The following is a 21,415-nucleotide window of genomic DNA, read 5'->3' on the forward strand; positions in this document are numbered from 1 at the left end:
AGAAAAAAGTAAACGACCTGAATATATCTGAGAAAATCCCAAAAGGAAAAAAGAGAAGGTAGATTCATCCTGATCTTAAACCAAATAAGTTGGAAAAGAGCAACTAGCAGCCTTCCGTACTTGACCGGCGTCCAGTCAGTACTATTAGAATAGAACTAGACATACCTTCTCTCCTTCTCTCTTGGGTGCTCAGACCTATTGACACAATTATGAGTCATTTGATAAAGACATTTGATATATACTGATCATGAACCAACAATAGTGCAGAGACTTGCAGTCCTCATTGATATCCGAAGCATTCACGTACACCAGTACTTTGAAGCATTCACGTGCGCCAGTACTTTGATTCTTTGGGGCATAATTTCATTCGGTCAACTTGTCCAAGTATCATGGAGACGTATTCAATCAAAACCTGCAAAAATCCTTATCAAGCCATTGTCACCCTCGGAAAGTTTTTTGTCCTTTATTCTCGAAGAAAGTTTAGTTTTCATTATAAAATTAATTGACAATATGAGAAGTAATCTAATTACTTATAAATAACTCAATTACTTATAAACACATACAAGGTCTTTCCTCCCTCTCATGCATGGTAAATTTTAAAGCCTAATACATGAACAATACAAACAAGGTGCGTGGAGCGCGTGTAGCCGTTAGACTTTACACGTGGGACAAAATGTTCTGATACCTTGAAGAAAGTTGAGGTTCTACTATAAAACCAATTATCAATATGTGGAATAAGTCAACTGCTTATAAGCACATGCAAAGTCTCTACTCCATCAATGTGGGATTCATTCTCAACAATTCTTTGTACATACCCATATTATTATTTTGCTAGCGGGTTCAGAACCTTAAAGGGGACAAAACTGAGGAAAGTTGAGTTTTCACCATAAAACTAATTGGTAAATGAGACTAACCAAATTACTAATAAGCACATATAAAGTTTTCTCTTTCCCCAATGTGGGATTAATACTCTCAACGGCACCTCATGTATAGGAATTTTTAGGCCTAGCATGTCGACAACACAAGTCGAGAGATATGGAGCAAGTGGCCATGTGGCCATTGGACTTCACACGTGAAAAACCCCTTATAAGCATATGCCAAGTCTCTTCTAAAGTTTTGGATGCGAACCTAGAACTGGCGATCGATAAGACATAAGCAAAGAATAAGCATTTGAAGAGTCCTTGGGGATCGATCGGAGATGGGCAGATAAATCCTCTGCATTTCCTGTTTAGTTTTTGTGTCCTATATGGGCTGGGTTTCATACTTTTTGGTTGGATTCTTTGCTGTTGTTTGGGGGGGGGGGGGGGGGGGGTGTGTGGGGGGCGGGTTTGAAGTTTTGATAAGTTTGTGGCAAATTTATGAGAGTTAACTTGTGAGTTTGAGAGTTAGAGATCAACTTTGGAGAATCTCATTCGTTTGTTTTTGGCTTTCCACTTGTTTGGTTTAAAGTTTGTAATTTGTGAGATGTGGGTTGTGAGACTTGAGCAGTCTTTTTGTTATCTTTGTTTGTTTAGTGAAATTCTTTGTCGAACTTTACCTGTGGACGTAGGTTTTATGCCGAACCACGTTAATCTCTTGTGTTCTTATTTTGAGATTGTTTGTTTCTTCACGTTCGCCTACGACATTGATACTGGTTACTTTGTCAGAATTCGCTTCTGCTTGCATATAAAAATTACAACACCTTTTTTCCCAATGTGGAATTAATATTCTCAACTAGATACAGAATTTTCTTTTTGTTACATTTGAGGGTTTAGAACCCCGAATCTAAAATATCCTTTAAAAGTTGGCCATTACGACTGCAGATGTCGGTATTATCTAAGCATATGTGTAATTTGGACTAGGTTATGAGCCTAATTAATTGATACGAAGATACAACTACTCAACCTAGTGTGATAAAATATGAACAATGAAGAGACGATAAGAGTACCAATATTGTGTATATTCAATTTTGACAAAGACACTAGTAGAGCAGCACTAGAGCAACTAAGCAAAGTGAGAAAAAGAAGAAAGAAAAATAGTGGACGTGACACAGTTCTTGGCCCAGTTCTTGATCAAATGGGTATGTACTCAAGCACATTCGCTAACTCCAGCTGAACCTTTATAGTTAACCTCTCATTTCTAAATGGGCATTTCATACTCTGCAATATTATATAGTTTTTTTAAAGAAATAAGATAGAACCTTTACTGTTAGCATAAGGCTGATGTCATATTCAGTCTTATGTTAACGATAAGGCTAACATCATTTGTCATTCAAACCCTAAATCTACAAACTCTATAGCCGTTGTCCCTTGCTCTCACTTGGGGCCGGTGGCAATGCTCTCCTTATTTTCTAGCCTCCCTCCTTTATCTGCTTATGGATTGTTGCTTGTCTATTTTTCGTCTCAGTATTTCAATCAATAAGTGCCTCTTTGTGATGTTTTTTGTGAGTGATTTAGTTTTCTAGCCTCCCTCCTTTATCTGCTTATGGATTGTTGCTTGTCTTTTTTTCATCTTAGTATTTCAGTCAATAAGTGCCTCTTTGTGAGGTTTTTTGTGAGTCTTTTGGTTTTCTAGCTTCCCAATTTTATCTTCTTATGGATTGTTGCTTGTCTATTGTTTGTCTTAGTATTTCAATCAACAAGTACCTCCTTGTATGTTTTTTTGTGAGTATTTCTTCGTGAGTATTTTAAATTTGTGTTAGTGTGTTATCGGCTCCTCCTGTGTCTACTTTGTTGGATTTGTATCTTCACGGATGCTACTGCGCACAAACTTCATGTTGCTATAGACACTAGTTAGTTCATTGTCAGTTCCTCTTCATAGTTGGTGCTGCTCGTTGTCAAAGAATGTCCTGATGCTCGTTATATTCAAGGCTTTATGTGTAGAAGTTCTCAAATGCTAATTTGCGAAGTGTTTAACCTTTTCATCATGAATGAATTTTCTCTGGTTTTGGAGTGTCATCTCAGTCCTCTGAGCTTCCATGTTGATGATTTTAAGACTTTGATGTGTTCCTTTCCTTAATCTTGGGCATGTCTCACCTTCAAATCCACCGGTAAGGTGACAATTAGTTTGGCCAAGTTGTCCTTTTGTGGTTTGTTAAAAAAAAATTGGATTGAGGAGCTCTTGAATGTTATCTCGAATGTCCTCTTTGATATTTGTATCAATTCTTAATAAATAAACAACTATCGTTTTGTCAAAAAGAAAAAACAAAAAAAAAACAAAAAAAAAAGCTAATGTCATATTAATTAAGAAGTTTATGATACATGAAGATTGAGTTTATAAAGGACATAAGAAGATTAAGGGACCATTTGGAAACCAAATCAAACCATTTATGTAGCTTCTTTCACAACCATAATGTTAAAAAGGGGACTTTAAACAGCATATTAGTGTAGCATTTCTCCAAGTTGTAAAAAGTCTTATAAGTTTTGTAGAACTATTAAAAAGAAAGAAATTACAACACTAGGCATCAAATCCGAATTGTACTAGGAAGTGAAAGTTTGTTGAGAAAAATAAAGCATGAAGGAAATCCTAATCAACGAAGAAAAGTAAAACCATCCCCTTATGGGAAAAGAAAACACAAAATTTTGAAAAACCAAGTTTTCTTCAAACTTAAGCACAAAACCTCTCGTTTCTTGAAGCGTACTTGAGCCACCCGATCGAATATATATAACTAACTGCTGGTCTTTTCTTGCGCAAAATGTATATGGTTCTTCAACGCTTGTTTTCTCATCTTTGCATTCTTCTTTTTAATTTTGAAATGTGTTGTTTTCTTAATTATAACTTTTGTCCATAAAAATTTTTCCTCCATTTTGGTCTTATACATCGTAAGTGACGTGTGAATTACTAATAGCATTATAGGAAAGAAGGGCAACAACAACGGAGCAAGTGTGATTGTTGTTGGTATTGCTATTGCTAAAAACGTGATAAAATAAAAAAAGTTGTCACATTTTTAACTGTTTGTGACCCTTTTTCTTGGAGGACCCTGCCATATTTTGATTTGAGTCCAAAAATGTTTTCCTAAATTCAAGTACTTTGTCCAATTCTTGTTTCGTCATCCTTTACAAGCACTATTCATACTTGTTATAAACGGCTTCCACTGCTAATTGTTTGAAGTCTTTCGTACAATACATCACACATGTTAGACTCTGTTAAGTGATTTAGTTAAGAACATTATCGATTAACTTAAGCCCGAATTACTAGGACTATATACCTTATTGGATACTTATATTCACGTGCTAGAGTTTAAATTAATAAGCAATATGTATACTTTTTGTTTACCTTGCATGTTCTTCGAATTAATAGATTAATCTGATATAAATGACAAACGAGATCAATCTCCTCATAGATCCCCTCTATAACTTAACACAAGTTATCCTGCAAGATGCCTTCACTCAAGATCCCTGTATAGAATTAGATCAGATGAAGAGGTCATAACTTATTTTCCTTCGATACAGACATTCATTATCCCTCCGACAATCCCTATAAAGCTATTCCCATCACAATCATGCATGCATACGTATTGTTTTTTTTTTTTATAAATACATATTTCATTCATTAGAAAAAATTCATTGCAGAGACATATTTATGAACAATTCAACCCTAAAAGATTTCTTGCAAACTAGACCTAAAAATATTACAATAATCATGACCAATTGCAAAGCAATATGCAGACTTCAAGCACTTTGTTGAAAGCCACTGGAACTGTGAGATTATAAGGATAATGGAATCACTAAATCTCGTCCTACATGGAGATCATGTGAGGACAAAATCTCTCAAGTTTTATTGAGATTGAAATTACAATGTGCATAGGCCTAACCGTATCACCTAATCACCACCACGACTCCACAACACCAAGTGAGGTAGATCCAATAAAGTTTTTCTTTATTAATCTATATATATATATATATATATATATTTGCGTATTATGGATTTATATATGTATATATGTCTTTTAAAATAATTTTGTTTTCCATACAACTCTGATGATTGGCTAAAATAGGTGTTTTTTAAAGTCAACTTTGCAATTAAGTGAAAATATAATATAAAAATAAAATGAATCTGGTAGTAATTTGAGTATTATACATGTATATTCGTATTAATTTTCTATTTTCATACAGTTAATGATTTGCTAATTAATGTACAAGTTTCTTAAAATAAAATGTACTATATGCTTATTATACACGTATATATACTTTTCACGTTTAATACACATTAATTTTCGTAGAGTTTAAGAATATCTTGTGCTTGCTCATTGATCACCTGAGCTGTATGATTTTAATAATACATATATAATTCATATATAGTACGCATATTTTAACATTTAACTATTGAAAACTAAAATAAATTAGATATTTGAATTAAAATTCTAAAATTTTAAATAATGGTCGAAATTTTCCTTATATTCTATTAGAAATTTGCCGAATAATACACGGATTTTTCATGGGCAACACCCGTCCCCTATTCTACAAACTAATTTTATAGAAAAACGAGAGTCGGGACGAAGGCACATATGTTATACATAAGTAAACTATGTCCTGCATATACGATCCACAAAAAAATGGGTGGATAAAAATGATAGGAAGTGGGTGTAGCTTTTAAGACTATAATAGTATGTTAGAAATTTGAGGACTACCATATACAAAAAGGCTTGGGGCTCCTCTCACGTTTAAGTGGGAAACAATGAGATGCATAATGTATTAAGACTAACAAAAAAAAGTGAAGACCACTTAAGCTTATTGGTGTTAGTGGGAGGACGGTGTATGGAATATGGTGCTGAGAAAAGGAGACACGAATTAAACACTACCGTCGAGCCAATCAAACAGAAGAAGGGCCACGGAAATGAATGGTTTGTCAACTTATTCAATAAGAGCTGAGCACAGATCAGATTTAAAATAATGCCAAAATCTGCACCGTCCTCCATTGCATTGGTCTGTGGTTGGAAAGTTCTTCAAATAATTTGATTGAAATTAGATGTACTGACGTCATACAGAAGTTGGTAAAATAATATATTAAAAATTTTGATCATGATTGAAACATGTATTATGCAGGAACCCCGTTATGCAGTTTAACAGTGTACGCACTACGGAAAAAATTAGATCCTGTAGAGGTTGTGGTGAATTGAATGAAAATCTCTGTCCTGACAAAGAAGTCAAAAGCTCAATAGAACGAATGCATTTGGAGATGAATATATACAAAACTGATCATTTGAGCGAGGTGGTAGGGCTTAAGTTTCAACCATTTGATGGAATATAATTCTGGGGACTGTTTTCTACAAACTATTTTTCTCGTCTTGCGTACTCTTGCTAATTTTAGTTTTTATATTAAACAAATAAAAAAAATATTAGGAAACAGGAATAAACAAAAGTGTGCACTACAAACAAAAAAAACAAACAGCAGATCAGCCCCACCCAAGCCCAGCCCACGCACGAACCCCAACCATCCCACCCACTTAAGCCCACCCCACCCTGCGCGCACCACCACAGCCAGCCCCCTCCCCTTCCCCTTCCCTAGACTTGACATTCGTGTCGTATTTTTCATGTTCGTATCATTTTCGTTCATACCCGATAGCTTAACGGATCGTGTCGTATAACACCCGTTAAAATAAATAGATACAATGACCCGATCCAAAATCGACCTATTAATATTATCAGGTAATATAACCTAATCCGTTACTCGTTAAGAAAAATATATTTAAATCAATAAATAATGAAAAACACAATTTGACCCAAAAAAGTGTAAAACATAATATTAAATTAGTATATACATACCATATTGTCACATAAATATTACTTCAAAACATAAAAAAATAAAAATAAAAAAAATAATAAAAACATTTGTCTTCCAAGTTTACATACCTCAAAATAATAGCCTAATGAAAAAACATTAGTGCATACTACAAAGTACAAATGTTCAAAGATATGCAAAATGAAGAGAGTTGTGTTTCAAGGTTGAGGAACCTTGCACGTTTTTTACAATATAACCCTTCAAATTTCATCAATCACCAAAGGAAATGGTATTGGAACTTTGGCTAATATATTGTCTTCAAGGGTTATATTGACGATGTTTTCACTAAGATTTTCCATAATCCATAAACTATAAATTTAAATTTAACCGTTGATTGTTGTTTATATTTACGCTCCATTCTTCTCACCAAATTTTTTTTTTTTGGATTTTCTTTTTTGAAAACATGATCTCTTAGAGGATGCAGGAAGATGAACGGATCGGATCGTTGATATGATGTTCAGAGTTATACCATTAGTGAAAATATAGTTCGAAGTTTATAAAGTTTCTAGAAAGTATATAATATCAACTCATATTTTAATAATCGTAAATATTGGAATGTCATATCAATGATCCGAACGTTCATTTTTCTACATCCGCTAAAAGATCACTTTTCAAAAAATAAAATCTAAAAAATAAAATTTGGTGAGTAGAATAAAGTGTAGATGACAATGGACAGTTAAATTTAATCTAAGGTTTATGGACCATGGTGTTAGATTTCAGAGTTGACCCCTTCACGAAAGTTGTAAAACTTGTCATTACGAGTGATTGTCTATATATATATATATATATATATATATATATATATATATATATATATATATATTTACATTTTTCACACTTCTACAATAATTTTTATTAATTTTGCACTCAAATAAAAAACACTATTCATGAGATTTGAAGGGTTTAAAAAATCTAAACGATCATATAACCATCGTCTAAGCGTAGAGGATGCAATCACGAGCGTTTATATATGTTTTCACAATTTTCAGACTTATACATTAATGATTATGAATTTCATTTATTATGAACTCCCTTAAAAATACTATTCATGAGGGTTTGTATGGTTTTAAAAATTCAAACGATGATGTACACATCCCAAAGCGTAGAGGATGCGATTACGAGCATTTACATTTTTTTTCATATTTTTTGCACTTATAAATTAATTATTATAATTTTTTAATGTTTTTTGTATTTTTAAATTCTTTGATATTTTTATTTTTAATTTTTTTTATATTTTTTATATTTTATTTTTAATCTCACTCTTTGCCTATACTATAAAAATAAATAAATAAAGCTTAAATTTTTTAAATTTATATAAAATAATAATTAATAAACAATATATACATATCCACTATATCTATTGTATTTTATAGTAAGTGTTTTTTAGTAGTTTAAAAAATTAAAATCATCAAAATAACATTTTTCTTATCGTGTCGAAATAGGTTACTCACGTGTACTCTCGTGTAAACCTATTAAGGATGCGTTATTAACAGGTTTTTACCCAATAACGACCCGATTAGTTATCATGTTGACTCGAAACCCGTTACTTTCATGTCGTTTACGTGTCGTGTTAACGGGTCGTCTAAGAAATTGTCCGATCTACCCTTCCCCTAAACTCAGCCCCTTCCTCTTCCCCAAAGCCGAGCCCTCTCCCTAGTGACAGTGCCAGTATGGGGTCATTAGTTGTCCTTGACCCCCAACAACTTAAAAAATCCCATGTATATTTGTATTTGATCCCCAATAAATAGTTAAGGCAAACTAAATTACAATCTCATTCTCTTATTTCCATTTTCTTCTATCACATTTGTCTTCCTTTTCTGTCACATCCCAGCCTAGGCCCCCACCATAACCCGGGCTTGACTCCATCGTAGTACGTTATTGTTCGCTTTGGGTCCTGACCACGCCCTCACGGTTTTGTTTTTGGGAACTCACACGAGAACTTCCCAGTGGGTCACCCATCATGGGATTGCTCTCGCGCACTACTCGCTTAACTTAGGAGTTTTGATGGAACCCGAAGCCAGTGAGCTCCCAAAAGGCCTCGTGCTAGGTAAGGATGAGAATATACATATAAGGATCACTCCCCTGGACGATGTGGGATCTAAAATTTTCTCTTTTCTTTATGAAATACTTTAGTCAAAAAGTCTTGGCAGTCTTTAACATTACTTCACATATCCTGAATCTACCTTCGACAAGCCTCTACAAATTAATGTCAACATTTGTCGGCATCATCATATGTTGACAAGAATTTAAATATGCCTACTAGGTGCTCGAAAAAATGGCCCAATAAAACTTTTTTAGTTGATATTATGATCTCATTATTTGAAAATTCTAGCTACGTCACTGCCTCTCTCCCTGCCTAAACCTTAACCCACCCACCCTCTTCCTCCGTACAAATTCACAAATATTAACACCACTTCGCATTTAAATCAAAACAATTTTGTAGTATAAACTTTCTAATATAAAAGAAATTAAATTTGAAGTAGTTTTAAATCATACGTTTGGAACCGTCGAACCTTTCATTCCGTTACCTAATCCCTGAAAGTTTGTTTTTGGTGATTTTTGGCGTATGCAATCTCATAATATATTCAAACAAGTTTGACAATTGGATCGTGGAAATTAATTTCGTAAGCTGCGTACCCCGTCGAAACAATAAAACTTAGAGTTTATTTTATACTTCTATTAAGTAGAACGTAAGATTTTGTGGTAACCACTAGCATAAATATTTTAAATTGATGATTGGATGTATTCTTCTAGGGTTGAGGAGTGTAATTGTAAAAAATCATCAAAATCAAAGCTAAAATAATCATTAGTTGTGATGATATGTTTCTAACTGTCTAAGGATTTCGTCTCATTACTTAATCTAGAAATTTGCATTTGGGTATTTTTGGCTTGTGCCATCTCGGAGTACATACCAATTACATTGACAATTGGATTGCTGAAATTAATTATGCAGACTGCGAAAATCATGAAGGAATCGAATATGGGAAAATGTCCCTCACCTTTTCCCGACAAACTGTAACCCCAAAACGTAAATCCTAAAGTGTAAAATTTGTCTTTGCCCGACGAATATTTTCACTTTAGCCGATGAACTTTTGTCGGGCAAAGTTACCCCCACCGACAAACTTGTTTTCCGTCGGGCAAAAGGTGGCATAATACATGCCATTTTTTATCACCTAAAGTCAAAACATTGACCACGTTTGCCCAACAAAATGTTTTATTCCGTTGGGTAACGTTACTTTCGTCAGGCAAATGATAATTTCTGAAAGTGGTGCAAAAGGAGACAGGAGTGTGTGTTGAAATCATTCCCCTAGAGTTATAATCAATATACTAATTACCCGTTCAATTTGTATTTCGTGTTAATAAACTGTAAAGTACTTATGGGTGCTTAATCTAGATATTTTGTTCATGATGGAATTGGATAACGTTTCATTTACTTATTTACAAACCCATCACTTAAGTTATAGAGGAATACTTTGTAAAATCAAAAGGTTGTGATTCCACGCGATGAGCAATGCGATCCAATAACGAAAGCAAACAAAGCAATCCGTGTTGACTAATTCTAATTGTCACTTAGTCGATCGCTCTAAGAATCTTACAATAAATTCCATTTAACCGCCAGTGCAATTTAGCGTATTCCCCTTGTGTTTACCTTCAGGATCCTTTTGCATTATTATTCTTCTCTGCGGACATGTGCTGGTATCTTTTCTGGGAGAGGACTAAAGCAATAAGTTGACGAAAACAGCCTTAAGTAATAATAGATGGCCTGCACTACCAGGAGAAGAAAGCATACATACAATTAATCAATTCAAAGGTGAACTTACCAGAGACAAATGTCTGTTGTAAGTTGAACTAGAGCTCGATATCCCAGAGTATAAATTATTACAAACGTTAGAAACCTTGTAACCAACATCACTAAACTACATTAACTCTCCTTCATTTGTTCTGCATTGTTTTAGCAAGTTTGATAAAACGAAATCTTAAGCTTCTTGCATTACTTTTGGAAATGAATGTTGATTATCGCGACCAACCTCAGCAGTCCAGATGGTCCAGAGGCCTTTGTCACGGTGGAGAAGGTGTTATTGCATGTAAGATATTTACTCTCTTTGTATGGCACAAATTAATTTCGTTTATTATTTAGCAAGATTCAACTGTTTGCTCACCTGGGAAAATATTTTTCCATTTCTAATTATACTACTACAACTTCGTAGTTGTTCACTATTAGAACTGAAGCACTGATAGTGGTTTAGCAACTTCATTATGTGCCACCAAAGCTAGTGCCTGTTGGAAATGTTTTGATCTAGTAGTGTTGAAGAAAAAATCTTGCAATTTCAGCATCCATACTCTAATCTTTAGGGCAGATATACTACCTTTATCAATCTTCATTAATAATTACAGCAAGACCTATGTTGTGGAAGTTATAACTTTTTCTTGCGTATTTCACCACTCCAAGACCCATAGACAGCACAGGGGATGAATTCTGTTGACAACTCGTCTTCGATGATGAAGAAAACATGTCTCACGAGCTTTAGTCAATTGATTTTTTACCCTGAGTCATACAAGTATATATCTTAAGTAGCTAAAATACCCTTAAAAGGAAACTCACCACATATGTTGTAGATGATAAATTAATTAAAATTTTAACGAAAATCAATAAAGGTGGTACATTCACACTAAAACATGAGTTGGGGTCATAATTGACTAGTTTTTTTTTGTTAGATGATATTTACCCTCACCCCCAATAGTGAAGATGGTTTTTCTCATTTTTTATACACACAGCAAACCGAATTGTTATTAATCGATCTTGTGATGTAGGTTACATAACATGCTTTCTCCCATGCATCACCTTCAGCCAAATTGCTGAAACTGTAGATGAAGGACGAAGCTGTCAGTGCCACAAGAGCCCAAAAAGTTCCTAAATACGCATGAATTAATTTCACTTTGAAACCGTTGTATATGATCGATATCTCATATTTAGTATGTGTGTATATATCACACCATGAAAGACCAATTCATTTTTTCTTTTGGTCATATGAGAGATATCTCATATTTAGTTTGTGTGTAAATATCTCATATTTAATTAGTTTGCGAGTATATATCAATGTTACTAATTCATGATTGTGGGTTGCATTTTATGATTTTAGCTTGCGTAAACCAAAGCACAGTGTACGGGTTGTTGTTCACGATTCAGTGCCATTGGTTCCACTCGTGGCTATACAGAGATAAATTACGCCAAAAAATTGGTTTGCCGGAGGAGCCTTGTTCTGATTGCTGTGTTCATATCTGGTGCTACGCATGTGCTCTTTGCCAAGAACATGCTGAGCTCAAACATAGAGGGTTCAACGCCTCCAAAGGTTCGTTTCTCTAATCCTAGTTAGATAGGTATCTCATCGCGAAGCATATAGTAATTATATATTACCTCAAATTTATCAACTATCAAACATCATTTTTGGAGATTGTTTTTGGAGCTGTAATAATTTTTCTTTTCATTTGTTTGTAAGTTGGACTGGGCCACCAACCGTTGCTCCACAGGTGCCTCCTTCCATGTTCAAATGATCTCCAACGCTTGGCAGAGGATGGTTCAATAGTTTGTGTTGCATAATCATGGATGTTCACAAATTGTGTGTGCTCCTAATCTAGGATGTCATGAATCAAATATATAATATAATGTAGGAGGGAAATGTAAAGTGTGTACCGTGTTTTCTTGTTCAAATAATTTTTTTAGAACGACGGTTTACACTAAGAGGGAGGGGAATAAATTAGTCACAATCTCGTCATATCCAATATTCGAACCTAATATTCTCACATACAAGTAAAAATTCATATCACTAGAGCATAGTACCAAATAGCTTCTACAAATAATATTAAGCAGTAGAATTTTGAGACATTATTAATATATTTAGCACACTTCCCAGCTAATTCAACAAATGCTTTAGACACCTTAATATCTGAGTGTACCCTTCAAATACTTTTGACACCTTAGAGCATCTCCAAAGGAGACGTCAAAATGTCCAAATCATCAATAATGGTAACAAAAGACAGCATTAATGTTTTCCAACTAAGAAATCAAATCTGATGTGGCATGACATGGATTGACATCTCTCCTCATTGCTGCCAAATTTGACAGCACATTTAGATTTTTTTAATTAATTATTAAATGCTTTTTATTAGTTTTTATATTGGTTTAAACCATTATTCTTTTGTTTCTTTTCATTTTCAATGCAAAGAAAATACATATGAATTATTATTTTATGTTTAAAATTTGACATATCAGTTGGAGATCAAAAGTTTAAAAAAATTCCAAAGTGCCACGTAAGCCTTCAAATTTAAATTTTAGGTTTAAAATTTGATATCTCTTTTGGAGATGGTCTTAGTGTCATTTCAAATTAGTCTCAACCTTTTTTAACATTCCAAATAAGTACCCAACATTTTGATATTATCACATATTTTTCCGTTAAATATACATGTGGCAACAATAGGTCCCACTTATTTGCTTACTTGACCACTAAAATAATAATTTAATAACTTCAGAAAAGACATGAAGATGAAAAAATAAAAATAAATAAACAAATTCACGAATAAAATAGAAAACAAAAATGAAGATCGTGAAATCTCCTAACAAAGAAGAGGTTAAGAACTCAGATAAGGTTTCAAGGAGCTTGTTTCTACTTATGTGATTTCTCAATCACTGATTTTCTACTAGTAAAGCGTCTAGTTCTTCTTTGTGGACAGTGAAGATAGTGGGGCCGCATCATAGTAGTTCATACAATTTCAGCAACCTCCATGACCACCTTCTCGTTGTTGGCGGGTTGAGTTGTAAGGTGGAGTTTTTGGTTGTACATTGGGTTTGGAGGTGATGGTGACCATTACCTGGTGGAAGCCATGGTTCCATGACCTTCTATTGATGTTGGAGACAAAGTAAACCTATTTAATTTAACAGAAATCTAATTGGAACTTAATGGATATAACATTTTTTAATAGGTGATGTACTTGTTTGGAAAAAAGTTGAGACTAATTTGGAATGATACAAAAACATTGGGAGATTTTAGGTACTTAATTTAAAAAAAAAAAAATTATTTAACTTTTTTAAAACATTAGAAGAGAAATGAAAAATAAAAACTGAAACAAACCAACAAACGCTTCTTCATGTAATTTGATTGTGGGTTTTGGCCAACCGATGCATAAAACAAAAACCCAAACAAACGAACTGACCCAGAACAGTGTACTGGGTGGTTTTATTATCACTACACAATTTACTAAAGGCAAATCCTACCTAAAATTTTTTACTCTATAAAGAATTGTTTAACTCCACATGAAATGAGGTAATCCTAGTATCATTATTCAGTCTTCAACAGCAACCAACTAAAAGCAGTGTAACGACTCAGTAGCCAACAACAAAAAATCAAGAAAATATCCTGTTATTTACGCTGATATTAAAAGTCTATTGTGAGTCTCGTTTATTGGTATGCGGTTGTTTAGGATCAAATTAATGGGTTTGGGCCGAGTTAGTTCTTTGATCGACCCATGATAGATTATTGGTCCATGGTGGAATCCTAGGCTCATAGAAGGATCTAGATTCAATATGAAGTCTCGGCCCAGTTCTAGGTAGTTTGGTTGAGTCCAATATGATCAAGGATTCTAGTTCTCATGGATAAAAGATAAATTTTGTTGGAATTCCTTGGCAGAAAAGGATGCATTTTGAATGTATCAAGGGTCAGGAGTTCGTATGTAATCAAAATCCCAGAGTTAGAAGAAGTGTTCGAAGCCTGATCCTGGTGTGAAAAGTATTATCGTTGAGTTTTAGTCCTGGTAGGTTTCTACCTTGGTTATTACTATAAATAAGAGAGGATGTACGACATTCAAGGCTCTCTCTAAGCACACAAACAAATCTGCCCTGCACAAACCCTCACTCTACCCGAAATCTCTCTAGAGAAAACACAAACCATTCTAACATTGTCGAGCACACCTTCACTTAGTCTTAATAGCACTGTGGTTGACAACTGGCAACACCTTCAGTTAGTCTTAACAATAGTAGAGCTATAGAATTAGGTGACCGAGGAGCAACCTTTAGTTAGTCTTAACAGCATTGCTTCGAGTTTGGCTGGTTATTATCCAAGTCTCAGACAGTAAGGAGTCTTTGAGTCCTTATTGAAAGAGGTCACTTCATTAGCTTTCTCGGTGAAGTGAGGTATTATCAGGCTCGGCACATTGAGCTGAGTTTCTTTTATGATTGGATACTCACAAGTGCATTTTAGAGTTCGAGATTCGGACTGCCAAACCACATTTACAATCAAGACGCATATCTCTTTTGAGTATTTATGTCCGTACAGCCTGGTACCGGTTCGGGGTACTTTTATTTGCACGAATATAATTATAGAAACCGAACCTGGCACCGACGATTCATGAACTTCGAAGAAACTAGCAACCTTGTCCTTAGGCTCTAGAACCCAGAAGGCCAAAAGTTCCTTCCTCAATTGCAATCACAAGACACAAAAGTGAGCTACGCATTTGACACCACTACCACCACATTTATTTACTCACCGACCGAGCTTGGTCATTGAGTTGGCACAACCTGCATTCAACCGAAAGACGTAGTCATCTCATTAGTTACTCGACCTGCACGCCATGTAAGCTTGGTAGTTTTTAGGGTCAACAATAACGCAATGAGGTGAATGAATTAACATAGAGGAATGGTTTAGTACAAATAAAGTTCGTGAGTATTGATTCTTTAACTTGTTATAATGTGGAGCAATGGTTCTTTTGGCTAACTCCATTAGAAGTTTTACCCATTTTTGCTCCTGGATTTTTTTTTTTTTTTTTTGGTGGGATTGAAGTTCTAATAAGGCTAGTCAAAAGAACCATTGCTCCACTTTAAAACATCTTCAAGGACAAATACTCATGAGTTTTTGGTTCAACGATCAAAACTCCAATTAGACCAAAGTTCAACAACGATTAATGTAGGTTGGGCTGGCCGACTATATGCTGCTCCAACGATATTTTCCATTTTAGAAAGTAAATCTTCAGTATTTATTTCGAAGTGTATTATTTGTCAGTTTCTTCATGTTATCTTTTTTAAATTGTTTTTTATCGTGTATTTGTTGAAAGAAATGCAATGAATATTGAGTAAGATGTTGTGATTTATTTGTCATTTTCAAAGTACCCAATAAAAATAAGTGGAACAAATAAAGGGGAGGGCTGATCAAAGTCCCTCCCATCTTGTGACAAAATGCTCCTCCAAAGATGAACCAGTTTTACAATTTACAAGTGCTTTGTGCAGCGGGATGACCCCTTTTCTCTTCTTTAATCATCTCATTAAAATACAAGTTCCTCCCATGTTGTGTCAGACACAATTTTCTATATCTATTGAAGGAGGATTAAAAAGTCAAGCACAGATATTGTCTTCAACTTAAACAATTCGACTGATGTAGAGTTTTTTTTTTTTTTTTTTTTTTTTTTAAGTCTTGGTGTCTCTAATGGTCGAATCATTCTTTTCATATTATATTTTAATTATTCATGTTTCCAATGTGAGAGTTTGACATTGTCACAACACAATTATGTACGATAATCCACGGTTAGCTATAAGGAAATGGCGAGTAGTTCAATGGCCTGCTTGTTAATGTAGAAGCCCAGAAGGAATATCACCAATATATCCAGCTTATTTTGCTAAGAAAACAGAACAACAATAATCACAACTTCCCAAAGACAAATATTATCCGATGATATGATGAATCCTTTTCAATACAGTTGGATCTCAATTACCACTTTTCTTCTTGATTAACATGTTAATTACACATGATTTTTTCAAAAGGCTCGTGCTCGCTCGAATTATCTGCTAGCCTTTTAGGTTGTGGGAATGCTATCAGAACATGCAAGTACATATCTTTCTTGCATGCATTATATCTATACTACAAATGAGATGATAAAAGCAATCATGGACTCCTCAAATTGAGAGATTGTTTACTGTACTGGAAACACAGTCTGGTACATTAAGTGTCGTGATACAAGTAGTTGGATATTTGAAAAAAAAAATACAAACTAGGGGTCAGACGTTGATGAGGACATTGAACTATCCATCTGGTTGAGAGCTCTCACAGCCTAAGCACATTGACACAATTATCAGCCCGACGTGCGAGCCTCTTGCTAGGGGTCCGCTATACCAAAAGCGAGGGAAACCGCATCTCTTTCTTTCCTTTTTTACGCCCCCACATAGCCACATGGGAGGGGACATAATTTCTAACTTAATATTCTCTTGCCGAGCAGGCAAAGATTTAGCTTTAAAAAATTCCAAACACTTTTTATGACACTTGGTGTATCGAACTGTTGTTAATGTTGGGTTCATATAGGCCCAAGGAAAGGCCATGAAGCCCAAGGTCCGAAGAGTTCAGAAAGGGTCGGCCAAGGAGAAAGAAGGGCTACCTGACTGAGAGGAACGCATGGGCGCATTGACAGCTTTATGGCACAAGCCTCCAAGAACAAGAATCCTCAAGTGCGAATTGGACTACTTAACAACGTACATACAACAATAGAGGCCTAAGATGGGACATAAAGGCAGTTGGGGTAGTGCTTGGCAAGGCAAAGCAGAGTAACCGAGGTCCGAGCGAGACTCTCCTGTCACCTAGGCTTTAAAAGGCGTGTCATCCGACTGCTAAGATCTCACTTTGTCGACAAAGGCTAGGGCAAGTAGGAGAAAAGTTGTCAGTAAGCTAGTAAAAGTGGTTTGGCACATTAAATGTCGGTTTGAGAGGCTTCAAGAAGGCGAGGCCTATATAAAGGTGTAGAGACCTCTATTATGGGTGTCAAACGAATCAGAGAGAATATAGTGAATGTATTAAGCTGAGTGTTATTTAGTCTTGAAATGAATATATTGAGAGCAACACAATGGATGTAGCCCAGTTTTAAGGAATGAACCACTTACAATTTTGAGTGTATTTAAATTCAACCCATCTTACTAGCCCATCTTATGTTACTTAATTAAGTTTGTTAACCTTACAATTTTGAGCATTAACAGCTGTGTTCCTGGTACATTGAAAAATTTCTTTTGAAAAATTGAAACCTTTCTATATTTTATGTACTTTTTCTTTGTTACATGCTGAAACCAATTTATCATGGTTGTTCATCTAATTATCATGGTGTAGGTTTTCATGATATGCCTTCTCCCATGCCACACCGTCGGCCGTGTTGTAGAAATTATAGATGGATGAAGTTCCAAGTATATATACAATGAATAATCAGACAGAAATTATCCTCAAATTCCTCTGTGTTATCTGATAAACCTCACTACTTAAAACTAGAGTGTGAACGAAATATCATGAAAAAAGAAGACTGATGGGCCTTTTAAGGCCATGAATTGGGCCAGAGCCCAATAACCTCTATAGCCATGACACTCTTGAAGGTTGTGTAGGAGATCCGCAGATATTAGCGAATTAATCAGCTAAAATTTAGCTAAGTAATCAGTTTTAACTTCTTGTGTCCTTACAGTTTTAAAAAATTGCAAGGAAATTTTTTTCACTCTTACCCTTGTTAATTTCAGAGCAATCTTTCTTAATCCGAAGGCTAGAAGGGCGGTAATCAAGTAGGCGTAGAAAACATAATCGTTTCTTCTTCCCGTTTTCTCTTTGATTGGAAATGTGAGACATATTGTGAAAATGGATTCCTAAATCCAGTTCAATTTCCAGAAGGTCACATTGTTTCGGATGATTTTAAAACATCTAATTTATAGTTATTGTATTTCAAAATTTGTGCGGCAAAGAGTTCATAAGTGCGTGCTGAGAGATTAATACAAGCAAGTTCAAGCATACACAACACATTACCACATTGTATGTCTATGGGCTTCAATACTAAACGATGGATTTACAGTCCTTCCCTGCCTCCATAGTTGAGGCAAGATCATCAACCTCTGTGTCTATCTGTGAGTTCAAACACCAATTGAAGACAAAACGTCATAGCAATCGCGAAGAAAAAATGGCCAGAATAAAACGAACAACGGCCAAGTAAAGAACCCGTGCCGATGATAATTTATGGTCTTGGTCGTTAACCATAATCTCAACTAAATAAAATCCTAAGCACATAGAACCTGCTAAGAGAAAATAGACCAAAATTCCCCAACCTTGAGTCCCAGTCAAACAATTTTCCTTCTCCTTCTCCACATCCATCATGTATTCAGTTCTGCAAATAAAGTGACAATAATTTTAAAGCAGTGGAAACAAATTAAAATACTTGAGGCTTTTATAATTATTCAAATACACAATTTTTGTTAGGATATTGACTACAGAAAAGGCACTAAGCTATTAAGAATTTAACGAATTCATGCACAATCTTGAAGGGTTTTACACATTAGTACATAACTCAAATAAAATCTATACACTACTACAAAAGGACCTTATAGTGTCAGTTGTTGTGTCGGTTTAATATAATATAGTGGCGAAAAAGAGACTTGCGACACCCACTGAAGATGACGTCGTATTTACTGTCGTTTATAAACGTCATAAAATTTCTATGTCGCTTTTAAACCGACGTAAAAATTTAATGTCGCTTATAACCGACACATATTTTAATATTTTTAAGTACTGGCGTCACTTTAAATAAAATAGTGTCGCTTTTAAGCGACATAAATTATGGGTGTCGCTTCTAGGCGACACTAATTCTTGTTTTTAAATATTTTAAAGACTGCATTGGTTCTGAGCGGCATATATTTTATTTTTTTTAATATTTTGAAACCCGGTGACGGTTGTAAGCGACACATTAATGGTCTTTATATCCTCTCCCCCGTGTTTTCTTTTTCTTCTCTTGCACTTTTCTTATTCGTTCTTCCAATTCACAAAGCCTCCCCGTGTTCTCTCTCTTGCACCTTTCTTATTTGGTTTTCCAACTTCATTTGTTCCTTCTTCACAACAGTAAGTTTTTCTTGCTTATAATATTTTTATTTTCTCCTCTTATGTTTAATTTTTAGTTACAATTTATTTTTGTAGGAAATTTATTTGAGCTGGTTGAGCACATAAAGAATTGTTGATGTTGGAATTCTTCAACAAATCAGGTTTGTATCACTAACTTCTTTAATTTTTAAATTGTATAATACACAAGTTTATTTATTTAAAAATTATAATTTAAGCACTTAGATAAAATTCTACTATTTTTGTTAAATTAATAAAAATTTAGTTGAATTAATTAATTTTGTCACTTGAATTGTTATGAGAAAATGGAATGAATAATATTTATAAGCATTTACGTTAAATTAACAATATTAAATATAACATAAACTTATAATATTGAGTAATATAAGAATATATTATGTTAATTTTTTTTTTTTTTTTTTTGCACTCTAATTGTTATTTTAATTTGTTGTTATTTTGATAATTTTTTGTTGGTATTTACTAAAATGGATTAGATGAACATAATTTGAATTGTTATGAGAAAATGGAATGAATAATTTTTATAAGCATTTATGTTAAATTAACAATATTAAATATAACATAAACTTATAATATTTAGTAATATAAGAATATATTATGTTAAATATTTTTTTTTTTTGGCACTCTAATTGTTATTTTAATTTGTTGTTATTTTGATAATTTTTTTTTGTTATTTACTAGAATGGATTAGATGAACATAATTAGAATTGTTATGAGAAAATGGAATGAATAATATTTATAAGCATTTATGTTAAATTAACAATATTAAATATAACATAAACTTATAATATTTAGTAATATAAGAATATATTATGTTAAATTAATTTTTTTTTTTTTGCACTCTAATTGTATTTTAATTTGTTGTTATTTTGATAACTTTTGTGTGACAGCCCGTCCCGAGAATTTTAAAAACATACGCGTGAAAAGACGATTTTGCCCCTAGTGCGTTTCCTTTACGTTTTGTGGTTGTTTTGGGTTCCTTGCTGGCATGTTTTGGGCCACACACCATAATCTGCACCCACACCCTTTCCCTTGCCCTGTACCCCCTATCCCGAGGGGGCGCGTGCGGCGGTGAAAAATTATTTTAAAAATATGGGGATGTTCCTGAGGTTGAGTAGATCACGTTGGTGTATTCATACACCCCATTTGAGCATTGTATGAGAAGTTATTTCTAAAGGTTGGTTATGTGCTTTAAAATTAACGTTTTTGTAGTTGTTTCGCATATAGGTGATACCTATCCCGAGGACGAGCGTGGTCACTCAAGGCAGGGGGGCTACGACCCTTCCACATACCAGTGAGTGAGCTTTTGGTTTTCCGTATATACCTATATACTTATATTTTCCCAGAAATTGATTGAAATGTTTATTCGTTTATATGCCATGCATTATATTACCGTTGTTTATGCATCGTTAGTTGCATTATTAGTTGTTTATATATATGCATATTTGGTGCTGCGGACGCACATGTAGGTGCCAGGTAAGTGTTATTCATGTTTACATTCAGTAGTGATTCGAGATGCTTAGAGAGCTCATAACCTGCACCCCCGGTGTTAGTGCTCCCGCCCAGAGTTGGGCACAGTCCTTCACATGATGATCACCTCCCGCACCACACGCTCAGCTTGGATCCAAGTTAGGTGCACATTCCTGTCGTACAGACCACTCTAGGTGGTTTCGACTCGTAGGTGACCCGCGATTATTCGCCCAGCCTTCACGTGATCGTAGCACTTGAGCGTTTATATGTATTACACCCAG

The 21,415-nt window shown here is 34.4% G+C and overlaps 1 protein-coding gene across 1 annotated transcript; it reads left to right on the plus strand.

Annotated features, from left to right (window-relative positions):
• Nucleotides 1-10,762: 10,762 nt before the first annotated feature.
• On the plus strand, nt 10,763-12,312 carry LOC137730941 (cell number regulator 7-like). The gene is made up of 4 exons (XM_068469958.1): nt 10,763-10,844; nt 11,572-11,643; nt 11,901-12,114; nt 12,258-12,312. The coding sequence occupies exons 1-4, from the start codon at nt 10,763-10,765 to the stop codon at nt 12,310-12,312; spliced, it is 423 nt and encodes a 140-aa protein (XP_068326059.1).
• The last annotated feature ends 9,103 nt before the right edge of the window (nt 12,313-21,415 follow it).

This window comes from Pyrus communis, chromosome 4, assembly GCF_963583255.1.
Source record: "Pyrus communis chromosome 4, drPyrComm1.1, whole genome shotgun sequence".
Classification (NCBI taxonomy): Eukaryota; Viridiplantae; Streptophyta; class Magnoliopsida; order Rosales; family Rosaceae; genus Pyrus; species Pyrus communis.

Excerpts from the sequence above, each read along its gene's own strand:
- LOC137730941 (XM_068469958.1), top strand. The coding sequence starts at position 10,763 with ATGAATGTTGATTATCGCGACCAACCTCAGCAGTCCAGATGGTCCAGA. Across the intron at positions 10,845-11,571 it reads TGGAGAAGGTGTTATTGCAT|GTTACATAACATGCTTTCTC; the intron begins GTAAGATATTTA and ends CTTGTGATGTAG. Across the intron at positions 12,115-12,257 it reads TTCAACGCCTCCAAAGGTTC|TTGGACTGGGCCACCAACCG; the intron begins GTTTCTCTAATC and ends TTTGTTTGTAAG.